Here is a 21,532-nt window from a genome sequence, read left to right on the forward strand (position 1 = left end):
CAGAAAGAAAATTAATCCACCTAAGAATAAACAAGATTTTCATATGAAGAAGAGCTGGCCAAATATACAAGGGAAGCACAGGTAAGAACTCCTTGTGTTACAAAGACAGTAAGCATTTTGCAGATCAGTAAGTTGAAGATATCTTCATGGAGGGAATCAGACCTCCTATAAAGACAAAATAAGACTTGGGTAGAGGAATAAGTCAAAGAGGGCATTTTAGATAAGAAGTAGATTCTGAGTAAATATTCTAAGTTATGATGTAGCTCTAGTGCATCAGTGAATTTAGAAGTGATTAGTATGTTTCTGGAGATAGATTCTTAAAGGTGAATGGTAGAAAATAAAGTCATAGTTATTATAAACCCAGTGTATGAAGTCCTTGAAATACTGAGATAAGGGACAAAAATTTGGTTTGAGAGTAATGAAGAGCTAAAAACATTTTCAGTCCATAAGAGCACGTGTACAATAGAAAAAGATGTTTATAGAAAACAATTAAAAAGTTCTCTTACACTGTAAGAGGGAAATGAAACAATACAATATCAGAGTTGTTTCAGAGGATGAATCTATAGGATTGGGTCAGATTAATCAAAGGGAATGAAGAAGACTGCAACACTGGTAGATATCACATTTTTGCCTCTTTTCCATAAATCCTAATCTCTCTCCTAATCTTGGTTTAACTCCCACTTCTTCCATTATTAATCAACATGAATTTTTTTCTCCTCACTATTGTTTTCAAATAAAGAACACTTGAGAGAGAGAGGAAGAAATAGAAATTGTGCAAAAAAATCTAAAATATACTTAGGCTGACTTTAGTAAAAGCCTTTTGATCTAACTTCAGAATTCCAAAGGATATCCATCTTTAATTGACGCCTTTTGGTTTACCTCTGTTTTGGAAACCGGATCTCTCAGGCTAAGAGTCTTTACCGAAATACCCAGATGCTAGTGCCAAGGAATCCCTCTAGAATCAATGGAGAACTTTAACTTTACCCTAAGGCTAACATAATTATTGTCACTGACCTACTGGTAGAGTGTGCTAGATCATAATTTATTCCCAAATGTTTTAAAGACCAAGATATTTATTCTTAATTTCTGTAATAACAAATATCACATGGCCAGTCAGCTACTATAAAATGTTTGTCAGTGAACTCAAAATATGAGAATTGATTTCTAATTTATTTAGAATATTAAAATGCAGAAATACCCATTTCACTAAAAGACATCAGCATTTTAATTGGTAATACATTTTATCTATTTAATAACTAAATTTTTGGTTTGTCTCTAAATTGAAGATGCTATGGAAAGCCATAATGAGACACAGTACAGTGGATCATCCTGACCTATTCTGAGTTCAAAAGTACCATTGTGTTATCAATAAATATATAGGTAAGGGTATAAATGATTCTGTAATATAATCCTGAGAGATAGAATAAAATTGATTTTTATTTCAGTTGAATAATTTACATTTTAAATTAAGGGAGAGAAAATGAACTTTCATTCATTATTATTCTAATTCAGTATCTTCTATATAAAATAGTGATTATAGAAAACTAACCTAGATTCCACACATTTTTTCAGTTGATTCACCATTAGGTGTTACTAAAACAATGATAAAAAGCTGTCTTTGAATACTTTTACTGTTTTTCCAAAACATTATAATTCTGAAAGATTTTTTACAGTGTTATAGACCTAAAATATCAAAGACAAACTTATTTTATTCATTTGATAACAATCCTCTAGTGATAAAACTCCAGAAAGCCTTACCATACTATGTGAGTAAATAGAAAAAATAGTATATTAAATTCAATGTAGAGAAGGATAAGAAATAAAAAAAAGACTAACCAAAATGTGGTTTTGGAACAATATAATAAGAAGTTACAGGCTTTTCTCCAAAATTGTCTAATTGAAAAATGGTGAAGCCAAAGACTTTAAGCAATTTTTGGAAGAAAAGAAAAGTCATTTTAGCATTCTTTAAAACCAAAGTTTCTTTTTATATTGTGTTTGCTAACCTATACTAAATATAAATTTAGTGATGATTGAATTTTAATAAATCTGTAGTGGATTAGGAGTAAATAATGAGTTTATAAACACAAATAATCATATAATAAATGTAGAATCTTCATGGGATTCACAAAAACAAGAACATTGGTTTCTACAGAAGTATAAGAGAATACAAGATAGGTATTTATCATGAGGAAGATAAACATTCTGAATGGAGACTTGGTAGCCAAATCTCATAATATTAGATATGAATGTAAGACACTTAAAACTAGAAAGTATTAGGATAAATTAATAATAATTAAGAATAATAATTTATTGGTGGAGTGTGTCATAACCTCTATAGGAGTAGGATCTAGAATGTATTGAAATAAATACAAAAACAGTATCAAAATTAACTTACTAAGAAAATTTTAAAATGTTCTATATTTTTACCCCATTTTAAAGACTGAATAGGTATTAAAATATCCCTTGGTAAGCTTCTCCGTGAAGGAATACTAAGCTAGAGAAATCATTTTTAAAACCCACTGTGGGGACGCCTGGGTGGCTCAGTTGGTTAAGCAGCTGCCTTCGGCTCAGGTCATGATCCCAGCGTCCTGAGATCGAGTCCCACATCGGGCTCCTTGTTCTGTGGGGAGCCTGCTTCTCCCTCTGCCTCTGCCTGCCACTCTGTCTGCCTGTGCTCGCTCTCTCTCTCTCTGACAAATAAATAAATAAAATCTTTAAAAAATAAATAAATAAATAAATAAATGAAACCCACTGTGATTCCATGAAATTTTTAAAATAATACACTTAGACATTTAAAATGTCTAAAGTAACTTATTTCCAAACATTACATCAACCCAATAGGATAGTAGTTAAAATGTGTCTATTATTTTATTTTCTTGGAGAAAAAGACACCATAAGAAAATGTTTTCTAATTTTGGAAATGCCAAATTATATATACTGACCAGGAATTCATACATCAACATTGGATAATTCATGCAGAAAATACCTTTCTGCTATAGAAATTCACACAGTCATTTTTAGATGATCACTGTGTATACAATCTCTGATACTTTTCTTTTTGTATTCTTGACCTACTGTGCGTGTGCTAGTTTGTTAAAACAGCATAGGATGATTTAAAAACAGCTTCTTTCTTTTTGTACATGCAAAAATTAGAGGGGAGAATAAACACACTCTAATTTAGAATTTCATTTCTCTATAATTTCTATCTCAGCTGAGAAGCCAGGAATGGCTAAGGAAAATCAATCCTTGACAACAGAGTTTATCCTCAAAGGATTTACAGATCAGCCAGTGCTGAAGATTCTTCTGTTTTTGGTGTTTGTTGCCATTTATTTGATCACTATGGTGGGGAATCTTGGCCTGGTGGTATTGATTTTTATGGAGCGTCGTCTTCACACACCAATGTACATCTTCTTGGGCAACCTGGCTCTGATGGATTCCTGTTGTTCCTGTGCCATTACCCCCAAAATGTTGGAGGATTTCTTTTCGAAGGACAAAATGATTTCCCTTTATGAATGCATGGCACAGTTTTATTTTCTCTGCTTTGCTGAAACTTCAGATTGCTTTCTCCTGGCAGCAATGGCCTATGATCGCTATGTGGCCATATGCAACCCACTGCAGTACCACACCATGATGTCAAAGAAACTCTGCATTCAGATGGCTATAGGGATCTTCATAGCTAGTAATCTGCATTCCATGATCCATGTAGGGCTTTTATTAAGGTTAACTTTCTGCAGGTCTAATCAAATTGATCACTTTTTTTTTGTGATATTCTTCCACTCTATAGACTCTCCTGTACTGACCCTTATATCAATGAACTAATGATCTATATTTTTTCAATGCCAATTCAAATCTTCACCATTGCCATTGTCTTTGCATCATTTTCACCATTTTCAAAATGAAGTCCAAAGAAGGGAGAGGTAAAGCTTTTTCTACCTGTGCATCCCACTTTCTATCTGTTTAAATATTTTACATTTGTCTTCTCATGTATATTCGACCATTTGAAGAAGGGGATAAAGATATACCAGTGGCAGTTTTTTATACAATAGTAATTCCTTTATTAAACCCTTTTATTTATAGTCTAAGAAACAAGGACGTTCTAAGTGTTCTTAAAAAACTTATGAAGAATATTCTTAAAAAAAACTTCATCTTCTATGGAAAATTGATTTTAATTTATAAAAATGTTTTATAGAGAAGGGACAAATAAAAAAACAAAAAACTGTTTTTATATAAAATATTAATCTCTAAATCATTAGACTGTTTTGCTCAAAGATATATGGATATAATTTCAAAATTGTTTGGCAAATCTTACTGCAAATTCCACAATTACCAGAGCAAATCAGAACACTCAATGGTATCTTTCATTACCAACTCTTATTACCATCACTGATGGTGTCAGGCTGTTATTCCAAACCTTAATAAACCAACATAGCATCAAATTTAAATGTCTAAATGTGTAGAAAAGTCACCCTGATTTATCTTGTCTAATTAATGGAAGATATTATATCTGATCCCATTATAATGTTTGAAACATTTAAAATTTCCTGGCAGGGAAATAAAATGATAATTTTCATTTCAAAAACTGACATGGGAGACACATGTCAGTTAGTCTGGGGGGAGAGAGGTTAAAATAATGAAGTCTGATCTAGATAAGACTCCAAGAATGAGGAAAAATGGAATGAGAAGGAACACTCACATAGTCACACACACATTTTGTAGAATAATTAACAATGAATTATAACAAATTGGCTATAGTAGATTAAGATCTACTTTGATCCATAGTATGACTAAGGTTCTTTTTTTTTTAAAGGGGTCAATCATATAATGTATTACAGAATATAGAGCAGCAACATATACTCAATAAGCATTTAAAAACATTTTAATGAAGGTACTGCTGCGTTTTTTAATATGTTTGAGTAAGAGTAAAATGTATTACTATTTTATGTGTTTATTGGTCATTTTTATTTCTACAAATTATCTGATCATTTTTTCTTTAAGTCTCAATTTTCCTCATTTATTTGTACCACTCATTACAGACAAAAAATATTAAAATGTAACTATTTGTGGCTAATAATTTCTCTGTGTGTTAATATTATTTTAATATATGTGTTATTTATAAATGATAAATATAATCTTATATACTCACATTTATTAATTTTGATCTTATGTGATCCCTTACATGCTTTGCTTAGAATTTTTCTTAATCTGACATCTACTATTAACCAATATTGTTTTTCTTCTAGCTCCTACCCTTTTTCCTCTTCTTCCTCCTCATCGTTCACTTTTTTAATAGTTAAATTTTTTGCACTAGGCTCTTAATTCTTCCTGGAGTTTTTTTAGTATATAGCATGAATTGAGGATTTAACTTTATTTGACTTCTTCTTTCAAAAATAATACACAGATTAAGTTACTCAAATAAATATCCAAGGAAGACTTCTTTAGAAACCTGGCAAAATAATTCTAAAGTTTTCATAGAAAACTAATAACCAATAAACAGACTTGATGTATCATGTATTAAAATATATAATTAACTTTCAATAATTAAAACAATTTGGTTTTAAATTGAGAATCAGTGGCTAGATCAATGGAAAATGATTATCCAAAAGTAAACTTTCATGTAAAATAAGAACATCATAAATCAATCAGTAAAGAAAATTATTTAATGAATAGTCCTAGGTTAATTGATTAACCATTTATCTCTTCCATTGTGTTAACTGTATAAGTTCCATCTCACTCAGAGATATTATATAAACATAATATTTTTTTTCTTTTTTCATACCTTAAATTTTTATACATAGCTCTTTTACTCAACTGGGATTCACTTCATAATGTTGTGAAGTGAGAATTAAAGTTTTATTTTTTTATGGCTAACCAGTACTTCTAAAAGTATTTATTAACTAACTCTTCCTCACTCACTGATTTTTTTATGCCTCTTTTTTTGTTCCTACACTCACATGCACGTATATACACTAAGTCTATTTCTAGTCTACCTAGTTTGCACAACAAAAACAAGAGAGCTCTGGCCCCTATATTTATATTGCAGAAGGGAAGACAGGCTTTTTTTTTAAGAGTAATTAAACTAAATTGCAATAAGTAGGAGGATTGGGACTCTTCTGCCTCTACCCATAGTTGAAAGGATAGGATTGAAAAAGACTCAGCCATGAGATTCTTTATTCTAGTATTTCTATTATTTTTATATGATTTCATCTATTTTTATGGATTTTTTTAAAGATTTATGTATTTATTTATGTATGTATGTATTTATTTAACAGAGAGAGTCGGGGGGAGCAGCAGAGGGAGAGGGAAAAATCAGCTCCCTGCTGAGCAGGGAGCCTGATGCAGGGCTCCATCCCAGAAACCAGAGATCATGAGCCAAAGGCAGATGCTTAATCCACTGGCCCGCCCAGGTACCCCTATTTTTATGGCTTTAATTTCATTAATATGAAGGTGACCCAAAATGCATATTCCCAGCCCGACATCTTCCCTAATCTCCATACTTAGTTATTCAATTGCCAAGCAGGACATAGTAATTTGAATATTTCAAAGACATCTCAAATTTAACATGATCAAAAAGCCACTCTAATTTGCCTATAAACATGGATATCCCTGGTCTTCTCTATCTTGATGGAGCATCCTCCAACTAGTTGGGCAAAGAAGAAATTAGCAGAAATCTTGCATCTCTCTCTGCTTTCACATTTAACATCTCACACAATCTATCAGTTCTATCTCAGAAATATAACTGACATGTGTCCACATCCTTCCATTTATAGTAATTCTCACACACTATGCTTTTATCATCTCTCACTGAATAATATTAGTGGCTTCAGCTCTCACTGCTGTTAGTCCTTTTATTTCATTTTAATTTTCATTCAGGAACCAATTTAAAAAATAGTATCACAAAATGCATTCCAAAGACTACAGTCTTCTGCCCACATGACCTTGTGATTTTCTTTATTTTCTGTAGCAATGGTTTGAGATATTAAAACAAAACAAAACCCAGACTCTCAGATGGAGATGTGCATGTAGAAGTTTGTTGGAGAATGCTCTCAGGCTCCATAATTATTGATGGATTGAAGGAAGTAACATTGGACAGAAGGTTGAGTTGACTATAGTCACAACAAAGACCTTAGCCAATCTGGTGAAGAAGTGGGGATTTGGGTTCTCCCATCAAGGTTTCCACGCCTAAGGCAGGGACCTGGAATTTACACTTTCCTTGGAACAGTCATTAACAGTATTTAGCAGCAAGACATCTTGGCTTGCCCCAATATACCAAGCTAATTATCTAAGAACCAACATGGCCTTTGAGGTCGACAAGTGAGATGAGGACAAGAGGTCAGTGCAATGGTGGAGGATGACGCCGAGGTCTGGGTTACCTATTTGGGCAACCTGTTGTATTCTCAGGCTCTGTTCATGCCAGATGCTTGAATGTGCCTTTTTCATCTTCTAGTGAATTACTCCTAGGCCAGCTCAATCTTGTACTTATTTGTCTTACAAAGTCCTGCTCATGAAGGCAATTCTGGCCTCTTGGTCATGTGATATCCCAAGATTAGAATTTCTTCCTCTAGCAAGATTCACAGCACAACAGGAAGTTATTTTTTGAATATTTTATAATTCTCTCCTAAAGATAATAAAGTCTTGTTCTGAAACCAAAAGGGGTATGCTATGGTTCTCCTATCACAGTTTTCCATAAACTCTAATATTGGATATTTTATATCCAGTTTATTTCCATAAACTCCAACTCAGATATTTCTAATACTATTGGTCTGTTCAGTCAGTGTGAACCTGCTGAAGAAAGCTTTCTTGTTCTGAAACCCACTCAAAGCTTGCATTCTTCTCGCATTTGAGCAGATCTATCTGTGTATTGTAACTTTTCAACTTTGTAAGACATTAAGAGATGTTTGGAAACAAATACAAGCAAGTGTTTGAATTGCCGTATAACAGTGCTAAGCTATAATTTAAATAATCCGTAAGTCACATTTTTCTGAATAAGATTATTAATTAATAATAGTGTTAGTGGGGAGTAAACAATGTTTTAAATCTATGAATACATAAAACTAAACATTTTAATACCATTTCTTTAGTCTAATTCTTTTTGAATTCCTCTTCTCATGTTTTATAGTACATAGTAATTTAGTATATGGGTACATCTATCTAATTTGTAGGTAAGAATATATATATTTAGAACACACTAACCAGTGATCTTATTAATATGAATATACACCAAATGGTTTGAAATATTTTCTCTAGTGAAGCCATCAGCAGATGAAAGATAGGTGAAAACACAAGAAAAGATGAGATAATATGGGGAAAACTCTAAAATGAAAGAAGAGGGAGGTCAAGAATACAATCAGAAAGAAGCATCATTCAGGGCAAAGAGGGAAACATGACTGAGCGTAAACACTGAGATGGAACAATCAAGAGGACAAACGCAGAGAGGGTTACCAAAAGAAGACATAGAAGACTTCATAGTACCAAACACTATATTTGGTTAGGAATATAATTAAATATACTTCAGGGTTGACATTTAAAGTTGGTTGTAACCTTGGAGAGAGAAGGTTTTAGTGAATTGGCAGGGCAGAGAAAATAAATGGGAAGGATTCAAATAAGACAATTTCCAATCTATTTTCCTATTCTTTTTATATTACCTATTGTGTCTCCTTGTTATCATGTACGAATAAACTTCAGCAACTCTAGTTTACTGTCCTTTTTTAAAAAATTAGATCTGACTCCTCTTAAAATCCAGGCTTCTATACATGGTTCCCTCAGTCTACTGCTTTTCCTCATGTTCTTCCCCAATTCTTATCCTGCTTATCCTGTAAAGTTATCTGAAATTATACTTCCACTGGGAAGCCTTCCTTTCTTCTTCCAGGTCACCATTCATTTCCCTCACTATATTTTTACATAACATGTTTACACTTCTTTTATATTACAGCCTAAATTGCACACTGGTTAGCAATGTAAGTGCTTTTCTTTCTGCCCACTAGATGCAGAGCTTCTTGTCAGGAGTCATATATAAAAACTAAGAATTTATCTCCACCATTTTCACATCCTGTGCACATACTTCTCATAGTCTTTTCCAATACCCCTCATGCTGAAAGTACTTGATAAAAGTTACACAGAATGGAAATGTTAGCAGTTAGTGCAGCAAGATCTAGCTCAGTTTGTTTTCAGTTTCTCAAAAAGATGCATGACATGATTGGTGACTTAATATGTAGTCAAGACGTTTACAGTCAAGACACATATGAGTCACACTTGATACAGTGGTGAAACCATTATAAAAGCAGTTAAGTATCACGTAAATCAAGAAAAGAAAATATCAATTCTGTTTAAGGACCTAGGAAAGTCCTCATGAAGGAGATCTGATTTGAGCTCAAGGATGAGTAGTTTTGAGATGGAAGGAAAGAGAGAAGGAGATTTAGATGAGGGAAACATAATAAGTGAATTAGCTGAAGCACAGAAGAGCAGTGAAAGGATGCAACATGACCAAGTGCCCTGACCTAAGAGGAAGAAAAGAAGGGGTTAGATAAGACGGCTGACTGTGGAGCATCTGGAATACCAAAATAAGAAAAAATGAATTCGGTTTAAAAACTAATAAGAGACCATTGCAAATTCCTGAGCAGTAGAGTATCAATTTTAATTCATTCAACAAATATGTGTTAAGCACTACAAAGTACCACTATTGAAGGCATTAGAAATAAAGGAATGATAATTGTCTTTCTCTGACTTATCTCACTTAGCATAATACCCTCTGGTTCCATCCACATCATTGCAAATGGCAAGATTTCAGGGTTTTTAGGGCTGCATAGTATTCTATATGATCTCTCTGATATGAGGAATTGGAGAGACAGATAGGGGGTTGTGGGGGGAGGGGAGGGGAAAAAATGAGACAAGATCGGACGGGAGATGGAGACAAACCTTAAGTGACTCTTAATCTCAGGAAACAAACTGAGGGTTGCTAGAGGGTGGGGGGGGATAGGGTGAATGGGTTTTGACATTGGGGAGAATATATGCTATGGTGAGTGCTGTGAATTGTGTAAAACTGATGATTCACAGACCTGTACCCCTGAAGCAAATAATACATTATATGATAATAAAATAAAAAAATAAAAAGAAATTAAGGAATGAACATCACAGAGAAATCCCTTCCATGTTATGTCTATAGCAAATGGTGGCAGTGGGAACAATTAACTGCTTATAGACATGATCTACGTATTAAATATACAGTATATTTATATGATTAGTAGAGTGAAGGGGGAAAACAGGGTAAGAAAGATAAAGGAATTGGGTGAACTGAAAAGAACAGAGAACAACTCAGTAAATCATATGTGGGGCTAAAGGGTAACAGCAACGTTTCCATGAGGGTTTTGCAATACATGGGAAAAAATTCAGAGTGAAGGTGCTGATGAGCCAGCTAACCCTACTACAACTTTTGGTCTCCTCTCTAAATGCTCATCATCTTTCATAAACCCTATTAATCTCCAGTAACTGTCCAAACTGACCTGAGACTTTCTTTTGCTCATTTTATGTTTATATGCACAGGATAATGAACAGAATTCTAAAAATGATGTCATTTACATAAGAATCAGCAAGATAATATCAAATGACAGTGACTTTAACTAAGATCATTTATTCTAACCTCATTGTCTCACAGGTTATCTTTAATATGTCACAGAGTTAATATGTTTTGGGTACTGAATCTCCCCATAGAAATCCGCTGTCATTGTAGGGAAGTCCCATAAGCATTTGTTGGAAAGTTTAATTTTGCATTGTAAGGAACATAATTATTGACACTGAACTATTAGTAGTCTTCCAGATTTACATTCTTTTAATCCCAAATGTTTTTGAGACCGGAATTTAAATCCTGAAATTTTACAAGACTTAACACCATTAAAAAAAAAAAAAAAAGGCAATGTGATGTTATAAAACTCTTCAACATTCAGGTAAAGGAAGTATTCAAATTTATCTTTACCTTTACTATTAGCACCCATAATTATTTGTGTATCTGAATTAGGTAGCATTTTTTCATTGTTCTCAGATTTCAACTTCTCATCTTTCTAGGTCTTCCCACAACTGAAGGCTATGGTAAATTAGCATGAGATTTAAACTGAGTTCATGCTGATCTTTTCTGATTATAAGGTAAATTTTCAAAATATACAGGTAAGAATACAGCTTAATTCTGTTAAATAACCCAGAAAGTACATTGAAAGTTACTTCTAACGTAGCTGAATAATTAAATGGTTTATATGTAATATTTTAAGACAAAAAAATAAAACATTCAACCTGTACTTTCATTTTGATGTTTCAATTATGGAAAAATAAACACATTTTGACCATAGAATTTACATAATTAGATTGGTCAATATATCCTAATGGATCACTAAGTAATGATAAAAGATAATCTTTGAAAGAAAACAAAATTTGTTCTCAAAAATCATATTTTTTAACTTTTTTTTGTATATTCATTTGACAGAGAGAGAGAGACAGAGAGTGCAAGGAAGGGGAGAGGTAGTAGGAGAGGAAGAAGCAGACTCACCACAGAGATGGGAACCAGACATGAGGCTCAATCCCAGGACCTGGATGTCATGACCTGACCCAAAGGCAGATGCTTAATCATCTGAGCCACCCAGGAGCCCCATCTCAAAAATCATATTAAGATTTAAGGTTTTTCTCCTTTGCTAAGTGTTACAAAACTAAAATATACAGGCAAGCAGGCAAGCTTATTTTTTTAGCTTTTAAAGTACTGTGATATACTTCAGAAAATCTTATATAAGTTTCCTTAGGAAATAGGAAAATAGTAGACAGGTTAATTCAGATTAGAGAATGATACATAATGTTTTTAATGATAAATTTTAAAGATAAATTTTGAAATTCCTTTGTAGGCTATTCTTCAAGATAAGCAGTCTCAGTTTTCAGAAACCAAAGCTGTCACTAAGGATCAGTGGTAGTATACTGACAAGTTCACCTATCTCAGGTGTTTGAAGCTAGGACTGGAATCAATACTTTTTTCTCTATAGCATTAAATAACTCTTATAAGTATAGGTCATAGCTTAACTCAAATGTCTACAATTCTAATAAAGAAACTGTATATGCATATATGAGGGGGAAAAGCCATGTAGATTATACACAGGCAACTCTAGATTGTGTCGGGTATATAGGATATGCTTGAGAATCCGGGAAGTGAAAATCAATGTGGTCTGGAGAATTTAGTTTAAACTTTCTTAAGTAGCATTATATGTAAATATTATATGTATGCATAAACATTATATGTAAGCATTATATGTATGGTTTACATAAAGAAAGAAGGGATTTAGAAATCTGGGCAAAGATCAACAGGAATGATGTCATGGACAGAGCTAATACCAGGGAAAGGTATGAGAAGAGGTGAAAATATATAGATATTTATTTCCTTGGATATTCCAAGTAATTTTCTCTGAAGGTGAAGATCCCATTTTTAATCCTTTGTGATCTTCATACAATTCCTAAGATATAAATTAAATATCTGTTGAATGTTATTTTCAAGCATTCACTCCACTGGGAGAGTATATGAAAGCTTTTTGCTCAGTTAAAAAAATGTGTGTATATATATATATAAATGGATTGTAAATTTAAGGATCTTTAATACAAAAACTGACACTGAAATATTTTCCAACAATGAACCAAATATAGGAATGATAAATTTACACTATTCATGCATGAATTCATAAAGATAAACCTTATCCACTGTAAGCATTCTTCTTGGAATTACAAAAATATTCATGGGAATACTGATTTACAGAGTAGAGGTTATTAAGCTGACATTTTAGGGGAATGTGTGTGCCTGTATCCAGAGATACTAAGGGAAGTTTAAAGAAGCTCCTCTCTTTGTTGTAAAAGAAAAATTTGGAAGGAAATTTATGCACACTTTAAATTAGAATCTTGTATCTCCAAAATTCCTATCTCAACAGAGAAGGTGGACATGACTGAGGATAACTACTCCTTGACCACTGAATTTATCCTCATAGGATTTACAGATCACCCAGAGTTGAAGAGCCTCCTGTTTGTGGTGTTTCTCACTATCTATGTGATCACTATGGTGGGGAATCTGGGCCTGGTGGCATTGATTTTTATGGAGCGTCGTCTTCACACACCAATGTACATCTTCTTGGGCAACCTGGCTCTGATGGATTCCTGTTGTTCCTGTGCCATTACCCCCAAAATGTTAGAGAACTTCTTTTCAAAGGACAGAATGATTTCCCTTTATGAATGCATTGCACAATTTTATTTTTTCTCCCTTGCTGAAACTGTAGACTGCTTTCTCCTGGCAGCAATGGCCTATGATCGCTATGTGGCCATATGCAACCCACTGCAGTACCACACCATGATGTCAAAGAAACTCTGCATTCAGATGACTACAGGGGTCTACATAGCTGGAAACCTTCATTCCATGATTCATATAGGATTTCTCTTCAGGTTAACTTTCTGTGGGTCAAATCAAATTAATCACTTTTTTTGTGATGTTTTTCCATTATACAGACTTTCCTGTGTTGACCCTTATGTCAATGAAATGGTACTATTTATCTTTTCAGGCTCGATTCAAGTCTTCACCATTGTCAGTGTCTTAATATCTTACCTCTACATTCTCTTTACTATTTTCAAAATGAAATCCAAAGAGGGAAGAGGCAAAGCCTTATCTACTTGTACATCTCACTTTCTCTCTGTCTCAATATTCTATGGTTCTCTTCTCTTTGTGTACCTTCGCCCACATTCAGTTAAAGAAGAGGATGAAGATATACCTGGTGCTGTTTTTTATACTCTAGTGATCCCTTTATTAAATCCTCTTATTTATAGTCTAAGAAATAAGGAAGTAATAAAAGCTATGAAAAAAATTATAAAGAATATTTTATAACATTCTAGAAGAAATATCATCCTCTGTAGAAAATTAAGTTAAATTTGAAAAAATGTTTTTTAAATCATGGAATGTTGAGAAAGTAGAAGAGAGCCACTTTGTACATAAAACATTCAATTACTAAAACATGATAGTATAGGAGTCAAATTAGTAAATTCAGCAAGGAGAGATTCTGCTATAATATTTTCCAAAATCTAAGCCACTACCTTACAGTAACAATGAACTAAATAATTTTTCTTCAGGTTACAAACTGTTTCACAAAGAAATTAAACTATTAACTTTGTTTCAAAGAGTATTGAGTTACAATTTTCAATAAATATAACACTAGGAATAGAAGTCAGTGTATATAAAGATCACCTCCATATAATATTGTTGACAAATTTCTGGAATTCCAAAGCAAACTCTGGCATATCCCAGGTTCCCAAGAATTGATCCCAGATCAAGCAACACCATCTGTCAGGAGTAAACTGTATATATTTGATTCTTAATTTTCTTTGAGTTTATTCAAGAGAATATATTTGAATATTAGTTCACACAGAATATTCTCAAATCAATATTTTCATCCTTGAAAGTGGAAATTTTGTTATATATCTTTTACCACCATTAAAAAATATTAAAAACAAGAATACTAATAAAATGTGTAATAAAAAAGACTATATTCATCTTTAGTGTTAGTCAATTTTATTCTCAAGTTCTCTGAAATACCATATCTGTACACTGGTGATTTATCAATCTGTAATTAAAATAGTTGATACTTATGGATTTTATATCCACATGGATTTGGATATTTTCGTATACTTTGATGAGGTGTCATTCAAAAATGAAATGTAATCTTGAATACATTAAATTAAAAGTTTTTTTCTCTGATATTACTTATCTTGTTATCAGGAATCCCACCAACTTGTACTGACTCCAGTGTAAGTTACTGATACATTCACAACATTAACAAAAAGTTGGAGATGGTATAAAGCATAAATGAGGCACAAATTAGTGAAAATTGTAAATACCTAAACAAAAATATTTATTGATCATCTAAATATGCAAATATGAAAGAAAAAAGTAATTTACTGAGGACATGTTATCTGCTAGGAACAAAACTAGAACTTTCATATATATTACTTACCAACTGCTTAGATATGATTTTGTATGGATTTTCTCAGTAAAAACCTCATACTTTGAAACAATGATTGGCTTGGTCAAGTTCAACCCGGTGATTTAGATTGAGCTAGAATTTGTATCAATGTTGCTTGGGAGCTTAGGAAATGGAGATCCTTGTCACCTAGGGTATTTAGCCCTTATGCAGAATCAGAAGTAAGATGTGCCTTAAAAATAATTTTTAAAAAATGATGTTTGGAGAAAAAAAGATACTAGTATAACAGTCAATGTTTATGGAAATAAGTGTGACACTGGGAACTGGGACGAAGGAGGTGAACCATGGACAGAGTCAGAAAGCTGACAAAACTCTTGTTAAAAGCTGTTGTGGAATATGGGAAGTAAGGATGGAAAGGGATCAGGTTACTGAGAATCTTAAATGCCACCCTTAAGAATCAGACTTTATCTCAAGAGGCATCAGACACTGAATACTTCCTAGAACCAGGTAATATGATTGTATTTTTTAGAAAACTAATCCAGCAATTGATTGGAATGAAGCTAGAAGCAATGAGGTTAACTGCAAGAATTCATATATTAGATGATGAGAACTGACACTGGAGGATAAAAGGAGAGGAGGGCACAGATAAAAGCAACATTTTAAAGAAAAAGTAGGAAACTGTAACTACTGGATAATAAAATGAAGGCCTATCTTCTTCCTGTGAGTACCAACCTACTTATTACTAATTTCTTATCATTAATACTTAAAAAGGTATCTAACACATCTGGCCATTTACTAGCCATTTCCTTTAATATATTTTAATATAATCATTTATATTAATATACAATGGGTTTGTTATTTTTATTTTTAAACAAGTCAATAAATAATTTTAATTTCATGGTTTTAATCTCTAATATTATAAGTAGTATTAGATATAACCCACAACATAAAGCTCTACAGGGTCCTTAACACTTTTTTAAGAGTGTAAAGGAATCTGGAAACCTGAGTTCTATGAATGCTGTTCCTTTGTAGCCACTATTTTAGGGGATAATTTTAGTTGTCAAATTCACATGCTTTGATCCCTTTCCTTTTTCCAGACATATGACAAATTCTGTTTTTGTATTTTTGCACACCCACTTCTAACCCTTAGCAACACTGAAGCCTAGAGGCCTGTTAAAGGAAGAGTCCGTGACTTATTTGGGGCCAATGAGACAAAAGAGGTAGTTTTCTGGAAGTTTCTGGGATATAGGCTTCCTTTGTTTTAAAACAGATTCCCCCAAAAAGGTAGTTTTTCTTCCGCTGAATGTCATGCTGTGTGGATATGAAATCTGGCACAGTCTACAACCATTTTGCCTCCAAAAGAGAAACCAGCCTGGAGATAAAGTCAACACACAAATGAGTGCATAGCTGAGGGAATCACAGAGAGGAAGACTCAGGGTCCTTGGAATTAACCATCTCTTCTCACTTTAAAATCCAATAGATCTTCTTACTGTTAACTTTGTTTGGAAAAAATGCTTTTATTACAATTCAATAAATATTAACAGATATATTCATGTCTCTTGCCTCATCTCTCATTTTCTGCTTTATTTTAAATTAATTCTAAGACACCCATTTTGCTTGCAAATAACTTTTCATCAGTATCCATTTAACTACTCAGCTTATCTACTATATTTTTTACTTCTACTCCTATATTTTAATTTCCTATAGCCCCACTGAAAAAATGGGGAAAAAGAGGTTTCATAATTTGTCCACAGAAATATTAAGGTGGAGCTCAAGGAGATTAAATTGAGGGATCCAAACCAAAATCCATGTTCTTAACGACTAAGTCATATTGTACACAACACAGAGAAGTGAAAGTAGCAGGAAAAGAAAACTTTCAAGAAACTAAGCTGTTAAGTGGATATAGAAATAGGGCAGAGAATCAAGAAAAATGTGAATCAATGACATTTTCAGATTTATTTTGAAAAATTTCAAACCTACAGAAAAGTTGGGAAAATGCCCATGAATTTTCTTAAATTAAGGTGATTAATTGTTAACATTGCACGACATTTGCCCAATAATCCATCTGAAAATGTATATGTGACTATACATAACAATGAGATTATTACAGTTTACCCATAAATTCTTCAAAATATACCTCATAAGAACAAAGACATTTCCTACACTGTCATTTTTTTTAAAGATTTTGTTTATTAGAGAAAGAGAGCGAGATCGAGAGAGAGAGAACAAGCACTAGTGGGAGGGTGTGGGGTGAGGACAGAAGGAGAGGGAGAAGCAGGCTCCCTGCTGACCAGGGAGCCCTAGGTGAATGCTGCTTGATTCCAGGACCCCAGAATCATGACCTGAGCTAAAGGCAGACATTTAACTGACTGAGCCTTCCAGGCACCCTGTCATATCATTATTAACCCCAAGAAATTTAACATCACCTGAGAGGGTGTTCACATTAAAATTTTTCCTAGTTTTCCCCAAATTGTCCTTCTTAGCAATTTATTTTTCATCAAGAATTCAATTAAAGGCCACTATTTGTTTTATTATCATTCCCTAATCTCCTGTAATCTAGAACAAACTTCTTGCTTTTTCTTCTTTTCATGACATTTAAAACTTAAATATTTGTGTCAGACATCATGTAAAATATCCAACCATATCTATTTTTGTGATGTTTCCTCATGATAACATTAAATTAAAAAATTTATAAATCACAAGTGTGTTGCTTTTCTTATCTCATCATGAAGCCTATCACATTAGCTTGTCTTGTTAACTGAAGCTCTTCAACGATTACTTCATTAAGGTGGTATCATCAGCTCTATGATAAAGATAACATATTTCTTTGTTACAAAAATCTAATTTGTAGGGTGGTACAATGACACCATGTGAATTTCTTGTTCCCTAATAATTTTTCACCAACAGTTTTAGAATCCTATGACAATAACTTTTGAATCAATTATTGTCATTGGAAGCAGAAATCTGGTGATTGTTTTTCCCCAAGTGTTCTCTGGCTGCATTTTGAGAAACAAGAACTTTACCTCAAAGAATTTTTAGCAAATTTTAAAAAAATTTTTCAAACAGTTTTGGATTTATGGAAAATAATAAAGATAGCATAGAGAATTTCCATATCTGACACACCCATCTTCCCATGTCATTAACCTCCTACCTTAGTATAGTACTTTTGTTATAATTAAGGAATCAATATAGATACATTATGATGAAGTGAAATTCATACTTGATTCAGTTTAATCTAGTGTCCTTGCATCCAGAATCCCATTCAGCATATCACTTTATATTTAGTCATCATGTCATCATGATGTCATTTATTTAGTCATCATTTAGTCATTTAGTCATCATGCTTTAGTCATCAGGCATCTGTGATAGTTTTTCTAACATTCCTTGTTTTTGAAGTCCTTGGTAAGTTTTGAGAAATATTAATCAGGCATTTTGTAGAATATCCCTCAATTGGGATTATTCTGATAATTTTTTCTCATGATTAGGTTGGGGGGATAGCTTTTTTGGGGAAAGGCCCCGGAGGTAAATCACCATTTTCATTACATCCTATCAGTGACAAATACTGTCCTCACAACTTGTAACTCTTGATGTTGACCTTGACCACTGGTTGAGGTAGTGTTGTTGGGTTCCTCTGCAGTGAAGCTGCTTTGTCTCCACCCTCTCTTCCTGTGTTCTGTGTAAGGAAGTAACTATCCACAGTCCACACTTACAGAGAGGAAAGAAATGGACCACCTCCCTGGGGCAAAGTATCTGTATAAATTGGAATTCTTCTGCATGGAAGATTTTCTATTCACCTCACTTATTTATATATGCAAACCTCAATTTACATCAATATAGAATCACAGATATTTATTTTATACTTTGATAAAATTAAGCACTACTTTATTAATTTTGCTGCTCAAATCATGCTAGCTTTGGCCACAGGGAGCTGTTTCCATTGGCTCCTGTGTCCCTTTGACACACACCCATCATTGTGTATGCAGGGTGGGTTTGTGTTTGTTTGTTGTTTTGCTTTTATTTTTTTTTTCTATTTTCTGGCATTACAAGATGCTCCAGGTTCATCCTGCATATTTATTTCCTACCCTAGTCACCAAATCTGCTATTTCTTCAAGTAGATCTAATTTCTTTGACTGGAAAATGGTATTAAGAACCAAAATCTGGGCCATAGGTATGCTAATTGTTTCTGCAATGTCATTGCTTCTGGGCTCTGACAGTAGGCACAGTAAGGGTATATGTGTGTGTTCCTGTCATTCCCTATTCTTGCCAACAACTGATATTGTTTTTCTTAATTTTAGCTGTTCCTTTATATATGCCATTATTGCTTTAATTTGCAGATAATGGCAAATAATGTAGAGCAGCTTTTCATATCCTTATTTATCATCTGTATTTCTTCTTTGGTAAAATGCTTGTTCAGTCTTTTTACCCAATGTTTATTGGATTGTTTGTGTGCTTTTTGTTAATTTTTTATCAACAAATAACTTGAATCTTTTTATGTAAGTCTTTTATCAGAAATGTGTTTTCCTGGTCCTCCCAAAAGCACATGCTGATGCACTTAGTGCTGGCCTTATCTGTCTGAGGGCCTGTGCATTTCTTTTCATTCTTTTTTTTCCTTCTTCCTTTGGATTGCATACTCTCTGTTGATATAACTTCAAATTCACTGATCTTCCTTCTGTCAGTTTAAATCTACAGTTGAGCTTCTGTAGTGATTTTTTTGAGTTGTACTTTTCAATTACAGAATTTCCATTTGTTTTTATACTTTCTCTTTATTGATGGTCTCTGTTTCACATAATATTGCATTCACACCTTCCTTTACTTATTTAATCCTTGTTTCCTTTAGCTCTGATCTGAATATATTTATCATGATTATTTTTAAGTTTTTTCTGTTGAATCCAATGTTCTCACAGGCAATATATGTTTTCTGCTGATTTTCTGCTGGATGGGTTACATTTTTGCCTACCTCATGACTTTTTTCTTATTGTTGAGAACTAGGCATTAAAGATAATACATTGTATTAAGATAATACATTGACATTCATCCTTGAGTCTTGTTATATTTTTGTTTAGTGACTTGGAGGGTGTGTGTGTGTGTGTGTGTGTGTGTGTTTGTATGAAGTCCATTTCCTCTGCAGTGTAAAGCCTCTGATGTTGCTCTCCAGAGGATGCAGCATACACACAGTCCCTTGGGATGACCATGACTTTATCAGAGGTCCTCTTACCTCTTTCTTTGACCATATGCAGGTCTTATGCCACATTAACTCCCAGCAACAGCATAAGCATGCTCTCTCCCTCTCTTTCTTTCTTTTTAATGCCTTGGGGAATAAATTGTACCACATTCATAAGCAATTAAATTTGGGCCCCTTTGAAGCATAGTTTTTGAGGATAATGTTTGAGACTCTTTCTGACTCGAGGCAAGCTCTTCCTTATTTTCTCCCATCCTGTATTTTTCTTGGCAAACCAGCTGGATGTTTCACCAATAGTTCCACCAAACTCCTTCTAATCATCTTCTTCCAATAAAGTCACTTTCTTAGGGGACACTTTTGGAAGTCCCTGTTCTTAAGGGCTTTCTTCCCTTTTGGGTAAAATCTCTAAGACTCAAATTTCAGACTTGCGAGTAGTGATAGTGACCCACTTCTCTCCATGTGATAACCCTGCTACAGAAGTGGGTCACTGGGTAGATACAGCAAGCAGCCTCTGATCTCAGCTTGCCCCTCCCAGTCTGGAACAAGTGCCTTACAAATGAGCTGGGCTCAAGGGTGATCTGGTCCTGGTATTTATGTTGTGTCACAATCTCTACCTTATAAGTGAGGACTGGGTAGAAGGGATCCCCAAACTCTTGATCACAGTCACCCAGAATTAAACTTCCACAATACATACCTGGAAGGAGATGAGAAAAGCTGTAGGTGTGGGCCTCCTGGGAGGTAACACAGTCAACTACTAGGAGGTAGACAAGATGTTGGGGGGAATTTTTGTGTTCTTGGCTACACATGAGTGGAGTGGAACTTTAGTCACACTGAGCTGGGAAGGCACAGGTTATGACTCAAATGCTATAGATTCTCATTGTTTTTACCAAATTTTATTTTCTTGAATGAATGTTTCATTTGCTGCATACCCTTAGCACAATTTCCAGAGATTTTTTTTTCCTTTTTCTTTTTCTTTCTTTTTTTTTTTTTTAAAGAGGACATAAATACCTACAGCCAGGAACATCATCCACTTGGTGCCAAAAAAAACCTGTGGGCAGTGGGAGGGATGCTGACACCATGAGCTTACCCAGACTGCTATGGCCTCAAACCAGAGTGGCCACAGCTCCAGGTCCCAGCTCATGAGGAAGTGTGAGGTTTGTAGCAATCCCTGATCTGGGAGGGGCCCTAAGATGGAGTAGCAGAGATATGGACTCGCTGGTGCTCTCAGGTGAGTCCTGTCCTCACAACACTTCAGTTTTCACAGCTTAATGTGGGCACAGAGCCCAAAGCACAAGGTTTTCATGGCCTCTGATGAGCGTAGGTGTATAGAGCAAAGCGGCGGTGGGCGCCATATTGATCTCCATTCTCACCTTGCTGTCGA

At 33.9% G+C, this 21,532-nt stretch overlaps 1 protein-coding gene and 1 pseudogene across 1 annotated transcript; both read left to right on the forward strand.

The window, feature by feature from the left end:
* Window positions 1-3,225: 3,225 nt before the first annotated feature.
* LOC125096063 (olfactory receptor Olfr180-like) lies at window positions 3,226-4,135 on the forward strand (annotated as a pseudogene).
* An 8,817-nt stretch (window positions 4,136-12,952) lies between these two features.
* LOC125096035 (olfactory receptor 5K1-like) lies at window positions 12,953-13,882 on the forward strand. The gene has a single exon (XM_047722669.1). It carries the CDS (start codon window positions 12,953-12,955, stop codon window positions 13,880-13,882), a length of 930 nt encoding a protein of 309 aa, XP_047578625.1.
* The last annotated feature ends 7,650 nt before the right edge of the window (window positions 13,883-21,532 follow it).

Source organism: Lutra lutra, chromosome 1, assembly GCF_902655055.1.
Source record: "Lutra lutra chromosome 1, mLutLut1.2, whole genome shotgun sequence".
Lineage (NCBI taxonomy): Eukaryota > Metazoa > Chordata > Mammalia > Carnivora > Mustelidae > Lutra > Lutra lutra.